The sequence below is a fragment of the Garra rufa genome, chromosome 4, assembly GCF_049309525.1.
Source record: "Garra rufa chromosome 4, GarRuf1.0, whole genome shotgun sequence".
Taxonomy (NCBI): domain Eukaryota; kingdom Metazoa; phylum Chordata; class Actinopteri; order Cypriniformes; family Cyprinidae; genus Garra; species Garra rufa.
Window position 1 is genome coordinate 32,718,984 of NC_133364.1, and position 12,895 is coordinate 32,731,878.

A 12,895-nucleotide genomic window follows, 5' to 3' on the forward strand; every position below is an offset into this window, starting at 1 on the left:
TATAAAAGTTTCCTACTCTTAAAAAAGTCCTACTTCTTACTAAGAATTTTTTGACACTTAAGTCAAAGTTTAAGACTACTCTTAAGAGCATTTCTTAGAAGTTTTATACATACGGCCCCAGGTAAGTTCTCTGGTGTGCTGCTAGGAGACAAAGGTTATGTCTGTGAGATGTTCCTTTTGACTCCCCTGCAGACCCCCAAACCCAAACACAGCAGGCTTACAATCTTGCCTATGCCAGGATGACGGCTCAAATAGAAATGACCTTCTGCCTCCACCACCAGAGGGTCTCCCCAGACAGGGCCTGTGGCGTGACTATTGTCTGCACAATGCTGCATAATATTGCCAGCCTAGGAAAAGAAATAGCTCTCAGAGTTACTTTGGATATTGACTACTAGAACAATGCTGCCATCTTCCCAGATAAACATACAGTAGACTGGTCAGAGAACAATACATAGCAAATTATTTCAGTTAATTCTGTTTTGATTTAGCCTATGCTTTAATAAAGGATAATGTACAGGGGTTGGACAATGAAACTGAAACGCCTGGTTTTAGATCACAATAATTTATTAGTATGGTGTAGGGCCTCCTTTTGCGGCCAATACAGATTTAATTCGTCTTGGGAATGACAGATACAAGTCCTGAACAGTGGCCAGAGGGATTTTTAACCATTCCTCTTGCAGAATAGTGGCCAGGTCACTACGTGATGCTGATGGAGGAAAACGTTTCCTGACTCGCTCCTCCAAAACACCCCAAAGTGGCTCAATAATATTTAGATCTGGTGACTGTGCAGGCCATGTGAGATGTTCAACTTCACTTTCATGTTCATTAAACCACTCTGTCACCAGTCTTGCTGTGTGTATTGGTGCATTATCATCCTGATACACGGCACTGCCTTCAGGATACAATGTTTGAACCATTGGGTGCACATGGTCCTCCAGAATAGTTCGGTAGTCCTTGGCAGTGACGCGCCCATCTAGCACAAGTATTGGGTCTAGAGAATGCCATGATATTGCAGCCCAAACCATCACTGATCCACCCCCATGCTTCACTCTGGGCATGCAACAGTCTGGGTGGTACGCTTCTTTGGGGCTTCTCCACACCGTAACTCTCCCAGATGTGGGAAAGACAGTGAAGGTGGACTCATCAGAGAACAATACATGTTTCACATTGTCCACAGTCCAAGATTTTCGCTGCTGGCACCATTGAAACCGACGTTTGGCATTGGCACGAGTGACCAAAGGTTTGGCTATAGCAGCCCGGCCATGTATATTGACCCTGTAGAGCTCCCGACGAACAGTTTTGGTGGAAACAGGAGAGCTGAGGTGCACATTTAATTGTGCAGTGAGTTGGGCAGCTGTGGTTTTATGTTTTTTGGACACAATCCGGGTTAGCACCCGGACATCCCTCTCAGACAGCTTCCTCTTGCGTCCACAGTTACTCCTGTTGGATGTGGTTCGTCCTTCTTTGTTGTATGCTGACATTACCCTGGATACCGTGGCTCTTGAAACATCACAAAGACTTGCTGTCTTGGTCACAGATGCACCAGCGAGACGAGCACCAACAATTTGTCCTCTCTTGAATTCTGATGTGTCACCCATAATGTTGTGTGCATTGCAATATTTTTAAGCTAAACTGTGCTATTACTCTGCTAATTAAACCTTCACACTCTGCTCTGACTGGTGGAATGTGCAATCAATGAAGATTGGCCACCAGGCTGATCAAATTTGTCCATGAACCCTCCAACACTAAATTGGCCAGTGTTTCAGTTTCATTGTCCAACCCCTGTATGTCACACTTTCATTTTTATTTGGCATTGGTAGCACACACTGTGTGGTTATCTTCCAAAATTCTAGTTCCACTTCACTGGATCAATGAATATGTATTGTACCAGACATTCATGAAAAATATGAAAGACTACAATGTTTTTGGATTTATTTTTATTTGTAGAGATAAAATAACAATGATTACACATTGTGTTACAATCATGGTACAGTGTCAACTGAAATCAGTTAGTTCTCTTTCTAGTTTCTGGATTTCCAAGTCCAGTTTCCTCAGTGTCTTGCGTTTAATTTCCATGTCAGGCTCCATGTCCTGCAGCTTTCTCTTGTTCACTTTGATCTCGAGTTCTGCCAGCTCTATCTGTCTCTTAAGATGCATGGTGTAGAGAGGTCTGACAGTTTGTGAATTCTGTAAAACACACATCAATCAGCACAGCAGGATTTGTAATGTAGATTTACTTTATTACTCAATATCACAATGTTGGCTGTACTGTTACAAATATATTTTCTATTAGCACCACATTGCTGACTTCTTATAGATTATGGACTAAAATCGTGTCTCTTTCCACAAAATTGACATGATACCTCAAGCCTTCTGGAGTCCAGCGACTCAGTCTCATCATCATCATCAGAAGTGAACTCCACTGCTGCAGATGTGTCTTCCCTCTGCCATATTCAACAGAACTTGTATTAATAGTTTTGTCAGGACATGCCAAGCCTATGATTTTAATAAAGAGTACTCACCGGATCAGAGTCTGATGCCTCCAGAAGTGTAAGTGTGTTACCAGACACTGCAAGGTAAGGCAAAGTCAGACAGTCCCCATAACAAAATCTAAACATTTGATTGTTTTCCATGTGTAGTAGTACAGCAATAATGTACCTTGTGTGGAGAGGTCAGTTTCTCCTGCTGGACCAGAGTCAGTGTCTGTCACTCCCTGGATCCCTTTCATCACTGGCTTCTTTTTGTTCAACGTCTCCACTGTGGTAAAGTCTTGGGTTTGAGGGACACCCCCTGTGCCAGATATACGAGCCTTTTTAAATCCTAAAATCAGTACAGACAATAAAATATGTCAGCAAACACTCTTCACCTAATTTATATATTATTTTTCAGCAATCAAATCACTTACCAGCCTGCAAAATGTTCTTTTTCTTAATCTTGACTTGCTGCCAGGTCCTTTTTTGGCCAGACATGTTTGTTCTGTGAGAAGGATAGATAGGTAAGAGATAAAATAGATCAAAATAGATCAAATGATCAATTATTGATTAGTTAAAATGAATTGGCTAGACAAAAAAAAACAAAACTTAAAAATAGTTAAGAGATATAGGAGATAAAATAGATGTGCAAAGTGGATAAGTCCACTTTAAGTGGATAAGCATTCATGTCCACTGCTCACATTTGAGGCAAAGTGTACAACTGTTAATTTGTGGAAATGACAAGTAACTCCTTGAATTGTAATTATGATGGTTTCAGTGGAGCACTGCTTATTTGGACTACTTACGCATTCAATCAGTTCACTATTGTCTACTAGACCTTTCTGTTTTTTTTTTAATTATAAAATCTGTATTTTTCCCTTTTTAAATATTATGTCTCTCCTCTTTAGATTTCCATTGGAAGCTGTTGCCCAGTTGGTGAAGTATACCGCATAGGTTTTATCCATTTTACATCATTGATTCTGTGATTGATCTTGTGGTCTGTTTAAGAATGCTATGAACATGCACTTATCTACACCTGGCTCAAAAAACCTGCAACTGACTAAGCCAGGATGTGCTGATTAAACTAGGTCAATCTGTGCCTTTTTGTTATCACAGCTTTCCTAATTCTACTTTTGTGCAATACTCCTCTGGAAGCCTCCTCAATCCTCGTTGCTCACCTCCTCGCGGTACAATTAGAGAATTGGCATGTCCATCAAGATGGTTCAATTGGGGTTCAATCAAGAGGAGTGAGGAAATGAGGAAGCATGAATTGTGAGAAGCACTCCTAGAAGCTTGAGCTACTTGTAGCTCAACTGTGCAGGACTGTGGCCCTTCAGGAACTAAGCTAAATTGTATTGTGTAACATTTCATACCTGCGTCCATCTTTTTTGGTGCCTTCTTTTTGCTGCCATGTTGACAGCTGATTTGCTGTGAAGAAAGCAAAAAGTTTTAGCATTCATTCAAATGTATGTCAAAGAACTGTTTTCACTGAGCCTGAGGTCGCATTGTTCCTTGTTTACTGCACTGGCTTCACCCAAAGTCATCTTTGAAACACCTCTTGGGCATTCAAGTGCAGCTCCTATCTCTTTGAATGGGGAAACTGCTCACTAAGCTCATGATTAAATTTCATATATGAAATCACCAATGAAATCTGACAACATCTGTCTCATAACTTTTGTATCTTATGTTCAAATAGTAAAAAAAAAAATACTTTTTGTCTAGACCAGTCAAACATGTGCTTCTTAAAATGCTATTGATTTCTATAGCAAGTGGAGCTCCTAATGGCAGCTGGGATGACTTGATTAATTCTCCATGTTGTGTGTTACCCTTTCTCCCAAGCATAAGTAATAGAGCAACATTTTCCTATATCTAGAGTTTAATACAACTCACTTAATCGCTCTTCTCTCTTCCAATTCCTCCATCTCAAGTGCATGAAACTTTCTCCTCTCTGCCTGTTTCGTTACCACCTTCGCCTGTTTATTCTTTTTGTCCCTCTCTTTTCCTCAACATGCCTTTTTGGTTCTTCTGCCCTACTTTCTATCTCTTGTTCTTCAATCTGCTCTTCATCCTCCAGTATTTCCACTTCTACACTGTTCTCTGAGACAATGTCCTCTTTTTCTACAGTTTCTCCACCCTTAAAGCCAAATTAAAATCCATTAAATAAAAATCTCTGAAAGTAAGTGCAGTTTAATATATAAACTTGTTTAGCTACAGAACGTATTGTACACATTAAAATATTAGACAAACATTTAAGTACTGGTGCTTGCCAATACATCTTACCCTGTAAAATGTGCTCGAAATGTACGAGCATTTTTTCCATCAGTTCATGTCCCTCAGGTGGGAACTCAAGGGGGCACTGGACCTCTGCTGTCCACTTTTGGGCCTTGGAACATTTCCCCAGTAAAAGAAGAGGGACATATCCAAGAGCTTTAAGCTTTTCCATCTAAAATATAAGAACGTCAAATAGTAGAGATTTTAAAAATGGTTCGTAATAATTCTGAAAGAAACAATTTAAAAAAAAATGTATTTAACCTCATGGCACTCCAAGCTTACATGATTTTTATTTTCCTGCTGCAGGCTACAGTGTGTGACACTGCCAAATTCTGATTAGCTCATTTATTTTAAATAATTCTGACCATTTAAATCTGGCACATCAATGGAAACAACATGCATTACTTTTCATTTTAACTGTCAGTTTACAGGAAATAAAATTGATTCATGTACATTATGTTTTTACATACGTAATACAATGAAATTGTTTTTATACAGAACAAAGTGTGAGTTAATGAAATTAGGTTGAATTCTGCTCACCATGACAGTTACATTGTCAAGAACCTTTGATTGATTCCGAGACTGAATAGTAGTTTTTGCCCACTGTTGGGCTTGGGCACGAAACTTTGCCAATCGTACTGATTGTCTGTGTTTAAAATCAAGCAGTTTTCCACACTACAAAAAAGAAACAAAAAAACACTGATTATTAAAATAAATGCTATATCATATAAAAAAACAAAAAAACAAAAAACACATTAGTTACACACAATCACCTTAACACAGCGCCGGTTTCGGCAATTCATCTTGGTCCAGCAGTGGGGACATTGGCGCACAGTTGAACCTGGTGTTTTGACTACACAGAAACAACAGCAAATTACTACATTTGACAGAGTAACAGACAGACATCTGATACAAAACTTGATAAAGATAAATTAATAATTATCAAGTATCGTTTTTGATTTTTTTAAATACATAGCAAACACATTTCAAGGACTGAGGGTTTTATTTGATAATTTTTGCTATTTTTGGAATCTATGAGGATAAAACAGGAAAAAATAGGTAAGTGAAGGTTTACAGACAGGTCTTAGATTAAACCAGGATTATGCCATAGTTCAATTAAGACATGCAAGTAATTTTTATCAACGTACTTAAAAAACATTACTGGTGTGTATCTTGAAACAAAACAAAAGCACTGATAAATTTTAAGATCAATCAATGCTGATTTATTTCAGTTGAGACAGCCAAGACTTACTTTTTAGTCTAGGACTAAGCCTTATCTGCGAAACCAGGGGCCAGTTAAACATTTTTAAGATGAATTAGAGGCTCTCTGAGAAGATTCCTAGAAGCTTTAAGAATACAGGCTCAGGGTTATATCGTCTTTTTATTTTGAGGTAAATGTTACTCATAATAACGGTCTTGTTCAGGCTACTTAAAGGTCCACTGAAGTGCCTTAAAACACGCAGCGTTATTCTATGTGGTGACGTACTTTTAACTGAAACAAAAAGATATCGCCCAGCCCCGCCCACTAATTTTGAATAGCCAATAGCGTTCCATTTATATCTGCTCGGGCCAGAGCCGTTGAGCTCGGTAAAGCCGCATTTGTAAGCTTATGACAGCCACAGACTAATAAATTACCCCACAGATTCAATATGAAACTTGCTAAAATGAAATAGTGATCATTATCATGCTGAGGCTGTGTAGTTTAATACATGCCGACTGCACATATGAGCGCTTATGATCAGCTCCGCGTCTCCGTGTAGGGGGCGGGACACTACGGACTCTAGAGAGCATTTGATTGGACAGAACGTTTGATGAGAAACTGAAGTGCACGGTGATATCATCCAAATCCTTGATTCATATTGGCGGAAGTGACGAGACTGTAAGTTTTGAATGCCCATATGTTGTAAACGCGAATTTTGTCTTTGTTTTGCAGCACACTAGTTTATAGATCACCTTAAGGCTAATATATTCATACTAAAAGCCAAAAATCTTTAATTTTGATTTCAGGGGGACTTTAAGCATTTTTTTCACATGTCTATTTTTCTAGGGCCAGACATTTTAATTTAGATCAAATGAGTGAGTTCAGCTTTGAGAATAAAAACCAACCTGTTTGTTTCTCAGTATCTTCATCGTTGACACTGAATGTTTCTTCAATTCTCATGTCTTCACTCTCCTCTTCAGTAAAGGCCATCTTTGTTTGTTCGTCAGTATCTTCACATTTGACTCGGACTGCTTTTATATGAAAATTAATGTGAATAACTTTAATACTTAAACAACAATTTGTATTTTTTTCCCCCTAAATTCTGATAGTTAGATGTAGATATCCTACTAGAACACATTATAACAGCACTTGCAGAAAAGAAATATACATACATTTTTTAAGCTGAAATCCTTTAATAAAACAAAGGAAAGTTGCAGGAGGGTAGAAAGTGTACAAAAACACCTACCAATGGCAAATGAATTGAGAAAATGATCAGAACAGCTTTGAGAATGAAAACCAACCTGTTTGTTCCTCGGTATCTTCATCTTTGACTCTGAATGTTTCTTCAATCTTCATGTCTTCACTCTCCTCTTTAATTAACACAAGCTTTTCTGTGTTTGGACACTTTGTCCTGTTTAAGATGAGCATATAGTAAACAAAGTAAATTATTCTCAAAAATAAATGCCAACTAAATCTTTGAGTGAGTCTCAATTTGTTCCTTATTTCAGCAATCAGATTTGAATCAAATGATCCGGATTCTTAGTTGTTCTCACCGCTTTCCCCTACTTGAACGACAGACTGATTTACATATGGAGAGCGAAATTAGCTGCACTTTCTCCGTTATAAATTTGAGCATGAGTTTTAAATACAAAAATTATGTTTTAAAAGTATTACAGCATTATATTTAAAAGTAGGATATTGAAGTGAGACTCGTTTATTTTGCATAGCTGGTAAAACACTTTCAAATTGACAGAGCATCAAAAACCACATACCTTTGTTTCTTCATCTTATATCTTTCCGGCAGGGACACTACTGGGCGTATTACTGCCCTCCACAGGTCAAAGTTAAAACTAAATTCTCATATACAGTCCTGTATTTTGCAAGAAGTGAAGAACTGCCTCAGAGATCAGTTTCTGTTTGTCCCTGTGTCCAACAAAGAAGTAACAGAAAACACTTCAAAGTTCTGCCAATTTATCAAAGTGTTTTTTCTTTCTAAATTAATCTTCCTACATTCCAATGTCCTACTGTTTCCATATTCACATAGGCTAAGAAATATGCTTTCCTACAATATACAAAAAAATAATTTAACCCACAATGCCCCCAATGTACAGTTTAACTGAGGACGAGGAAACTTTAGATTGAACAGAAAAATGTGTCTACCCTTGATTTCCTTTTCCCATCCTCTCTGTCATTCATTTATTAAACTTGATTATGACCTTTTCAGCATCTTTAATTGGCAAAAACCGTGTCGACATATTCAGTTGTTACTCCTCATCTTCCCTTTTTAACAGTGAACGTCACTTAATAAATACAAGATAAATTTTTTACTAGAAACTCAAGTGCATACATTAAAAGGTATTTATGTTATATTTAGTGCAGTTAAACGTTTTGAACAAAATACCTACAATATTTCAGAAGTGAAGATCAGCAGACTCTTGGTTGAGATGTTACTGTGTGTGTCGCTGTAGTCATCCAGACTGACTAAAGCACTCAATCACTGGATTTTTATACAGATTTCAGGATCGTCATGAGAAGATAAAGTATGCAAATAATGCAAGCCGTTACAGGAATTTGCCCAGATTTTCAGCGACTCTAATCCAATCAGCAGAGCTATAGACTCATTATCACAGAGATCAGGGAAAGTCTCACCTTCAGCCTCTGCATTCATATTTAACTCAGATATTGATCAGCAGAAACAAAGACACCAATTAAAGAAATGAGGCAGAAACATCAACAGCCAATAAAGACAAAAGGTGACAAATACCATCATTTCACATTCATATTCACACACTCCTGAAGCGAAAAATACTCATTTTAAAATTTAAATGCCATTCATCTTTCTGCTGATTTTCTAATGAATGTCTTTTGCAGTAATTATTCCTTAGACACGCATGTTTTCAACAACTAGCAGCCTAATTCTGTGGTTCCTTTAACCTAAGGTACTAGAAAATTGTGTGTTGTGTCTTTACTGCTTTACTTTACTTTACTTCTAAGTACTTCTGAGAATTTTCAGTCAGGGTTTAAGTCTATTCATAGCACTGAGTCTGCTTTGCTGACTCTTGACTCCAGCTGATGCTTTTGCACAACTTATTGTGCAATCATGTAAAACAAAATAATATCAAATCTCAAGATTTAATAAACACGTTAAAATAATCTAAATCTATTTCGTTCCTGTTTTTCATTAATAGTAATGAAGTACTATGTTTACTCCAGATGACTAAGTGTGAGTATAAATAAAGACGTATACATTTGCCATTATGTGTAAATAATCTTGAAGAATTATGTTATGTATATAATCACTATATGTATTTTCAAATAAGAAATATTTACTTTTTAACAGGGGTACATCAAGAAGCGTATTAATGCACTCAAAATCCTCTTTTCCAAATTTATGATTGGATATTTACTATTTATTATTGTCATTTCAATATCATTGTCACACTTCACAACGGAGCGGGGAACGAGGAGTGAACTGAAAACAAAACAGTCTTTAATATACAAACTGAAACACAACTCAGGAGTACAACAGGAAGACATTCATTTGGATGAAATGAAGGGAAGACAAGACACACCTAAAATCAATGGAAACAGGGAAAGGAAAACCAAATATGGGCATTAGAGAACTCCAGGAAAAACAAGGACAAGGAGAACATGGGGACAAAAGCAAACACAAACACAGTCCATATTCGAGACAATCATTACTGCAAAAGACACTATTATATTGGTTGAAATTAAATTATTGCCAAAGAAATTCAGCAGAAAGATAAATGTTGAATTCAAAATGAATCTCTTTTGCTTGAGGTGTGTGTGAATACAAATGCAAAGTGAGACTGTCATCTTTTATCTGTGATGCTCCTGCCTCATTTCTTCAGTTGGTGTCATTGTTAATGCTAATGAAGACTTGAGTTGTGTGTGAATGTGTCTTTCCCTGATCTCTGTGATAATGACTGCTATAGTTCTGCTGATTGTTTTAGAGCGGCTAAAACTCCAGAGTCTGAGCGAATGAACTAGAACTGCTCACATCCTTAGCACACTGTGTTTAAGCTTGTGATCTGAGAGCTTTGTCTTCATCTGTAAGAACGGCCTCCTGAAATCTGTGTAAAACTACAGTGATTGAGAGCTTTAGTCTGTCTGCATGACCGCAGCGACACACAGGACCATCTCAATCAAGAATCTGATGAAGATTCACTCAGTCTCCTGATGTTTTCATTTTCCTGCAGGTGTGTTAAAGGTATTTTGTTTTCAAAACTTCACTAAAATCATAACACTAATACAACATAGCGTATGTTTTGTTTGTTTTTCTGATGGAAGTACTTCTAGTTAAAGTTTCTAATAAACTGTTTATTGTGTCTTGTATTTATTACCCAAATTTTTCACTGTTAATATAAGAAGATAGGCAGCAACCGCTGAATATGTTTGCATGTTTTTGCCAATTAAGGAAACTGAAAAGGTACACTGCAAATTCGTCAGTGTTAAATTCCCAGTGTTAAAGCATGTCAGAGTAAAGACTTTATAGTGTTAGATTTTGATAAATTAACACCATCAGAGTTAGTAGCTGATTTGATTCAGTGTTAAACCACAGAGTTACAGGTACACTGTCAGAAAAAATGTGCAAAATTTGTACCTTCAGGGGTACAAACGCTTGTCACTGGGGCAGTACCCTCAAGGGTACACCCGTTGTACCCTTTCACATGGGTACATATCTGTACCCTTGCAGTATGTACCTTACAAAGGCAAATATGTACCTTTGCTGACTAAATTGTACCATTTAGTGCTATGGTACCATAATGTACTTTTAAAAAAGGTACAAATTTGTCTTTTTTAAGGGTACTGCCCCAGTGACAAGCCTTTTGTACCTTATGGTGGCAAATCTGTACTATATACAACACATTAAAAAGGCCAGGATGCTGTTTATCACATTTATTAAACATTCAAAACATTACATTCTCACATTTTTCACAGGATGAATGTTTTAAGCTCTATCACAATGTCATAACAGGATGCATATTGCAAAATTTTACTTAAAAAAACAACAACAAAAAAACAATTTTCATACTCAAAACTGTTCTTATAAAGCAAAACATTTTTTCCAACAGTACACATTTCATTAATTGATTATACCCTAACATTTTATCACAAAATAAGCTTTACCTCTACCTGTCTTAAAAGGATGCAAATATTGAGCAATTATTTTTTCCAAAAACAATTGTTTATACTATTTCTAACTTTTTTTAAAACATTTTATAAAATTGTAAATATCAAGAATATTAAGCTTAATATTAAATTTTTCATAATCAATACATCCCATTAAGTAAATTTTTCTACTGCATTCTACATTTTCTAAAAACTGTTTTAAGCATTAAGAATCAAAAACAACCTTTTTCCAAAAGTACACATTTCATTAATTGTAACTTTATATGCGTAAATTCTTTTTATCACAAACCCATTTTTACCAAATGCAGTACTACACTACTATACAGTACTAATTGGAACTTTTTAAACATTCTTGAGGGTCACAAACTACTTATTTATCATAAGCAGAGTAAATGGCAAGGGCCTGAAAGTCCATCTCTTGCCCTGGTTTTATAACACTTCATTCAAAGTCAACTTTTACTGCGTATGCATGGAACTGTGAATTATACGACACTGGTATTAAAAAATACTTGCCACATTATATATGTACACTGTTGACATTTAAAATGTATTGGATTTAAATCGTCACTTTTGAAACACTGAATGTCGAAATCTTCACCCTTGTGTATCAGTATATTTGGCATTTTTAGCACAGGATATTAATTATTCGGGTGATAGATATTGGAAGGGGCTTGCCACCCACCTCAGTTATCTTTGCTATGGCATGCTGCCAGAAAGTCAGTGAATTCTTCATGTAGGGTGGACAAGCCAAGTTGAAAACAATAGTAAGCACTGAAGGCTGTGCATTGTAGTGATCCTTTCTTCAACTCCTAGTTCCTTGCACAACTCCACACCATCCACTTTGAAAAGTTGTTCCCTCTTAAAGAAAGCCATTTTCCAGTCAGTTTCTGCCAACTGTAAGGTTGGGTATGGAGTATCAGCATCACACTGAGAAGAAAAGAAAACATCAAAAATCTATCAGTAAAACAATGCAATGTGCTGTTTTAAATGTTTTAAGACAAATAATGTGAACATTTTGCCATAAACTACCTTGTAACCAATCAAGGTGTAGAGTTACATTCAAACAATTTTAAGGCATGAAGATTTTTTTCACAAAGAAAAAACATTTAAATATCATTTATAAATATCATTTAAAAAAGCTTAATAGATAATCAATAAATAGATAATCACAAAACCACTATGTTTATGTCAATACCTAGATCTTCTGCAAGCATCTTTTCTCTTGCTTCTTGTAGACTTCGTCCAACGGAGCATTTCTTTGAACAAGCTGAAGCACCTTGGGCACAATACTGGTAAAGCCATCCCTGAAGTGCCGGCTTAAACTGACAGTTGATGAATGCATTCGGTCAGCTTCATCACACAACTGAAAATTTACAAAAAGATAAAGTTAATCATTTAAATTAACTAAAAATACTTCAAAACAATCAAATCAAACATTTTAATATTCTTTCATTGCCATTTCCCTTTAGTAATATACAAATATTTCTAAGATTGAATGCACAAATATTTGTTTACCTGAAGATTTAGAAAATTACAATGTTTCTACAAATTTGTTTTAACTGTAAATTATCATTATAGCATACTGTTTATTTATATCGACATTCAACATTCATTTTAAGCTAATAACTGATTTAAAATCTGTGATATCACTGACCCCTGAGGATGTTCATCTCTCTTATCTTGCCGGGCTCAAATTTGTAATTTTGTTAATATTTTAATTAATTTCAATATTTATTAACATAATGATAAAAGCCAAAATATTAAATGTAATAAATGTATTTTGACTGAGTAAAATCTA

The 12,895-nt window shown here is 36.2% G+C and overlaps 2 protein-coding genes across 3 annotated transcripts in view; one reads left to right on the top strand and one right to left on the bottom strand.

Moving 5' to 3' along the window:
* The window catches only part of LOC141333833 (uncharacterized), a 376,082-nt gene that overhangs the window by 282,727 nt on the left and 80,460 nt on the right, over window positions 1–12,895 (top strand). The window lies entirely within an intron of this gene.
* Window positions 1,942–7,583, bottom strand: LOC141333854 (uncharacterized). 2 transcript variants are annotated; one of them, XM_073839005.1, is made up of 11 exons: window positions 7,245–7,581; window positions 6,849–6,974; window positions 5,516–5,595; window positions 5,283–5,417; window positions 4,752–4,914; window positions 3,845–3,899; window positions 2,906–2,976; window positions 2,659–2,820; window positions 2,523–2,569; window positions 2,364–2,444; window positions 1,942–2,187 (listed from the first exon to the last, which is right to left on the bottom strand). In XM_073839005.1, exons 1-11 carry the CDS (start codon window positions 7,369–7,371, stop codon window positions 1,996–1,998), a joined length of 1,239 nt encoding a protein of 412 aa, XP_073695106.1. In that variant the 5' UTR covers window positions 7,372–7,581; the 3' UTR covers window positions 1,942–1,995. The 2 variants fall into 2 exon arrangements, with proteins under 2 accessions (XP_073695106.1, XP_073695107.1); XM_073839006.1 differs by lacking the exon at window positions 2,659–2,820 and having other exon boundaries at window positions 7,245–7,583.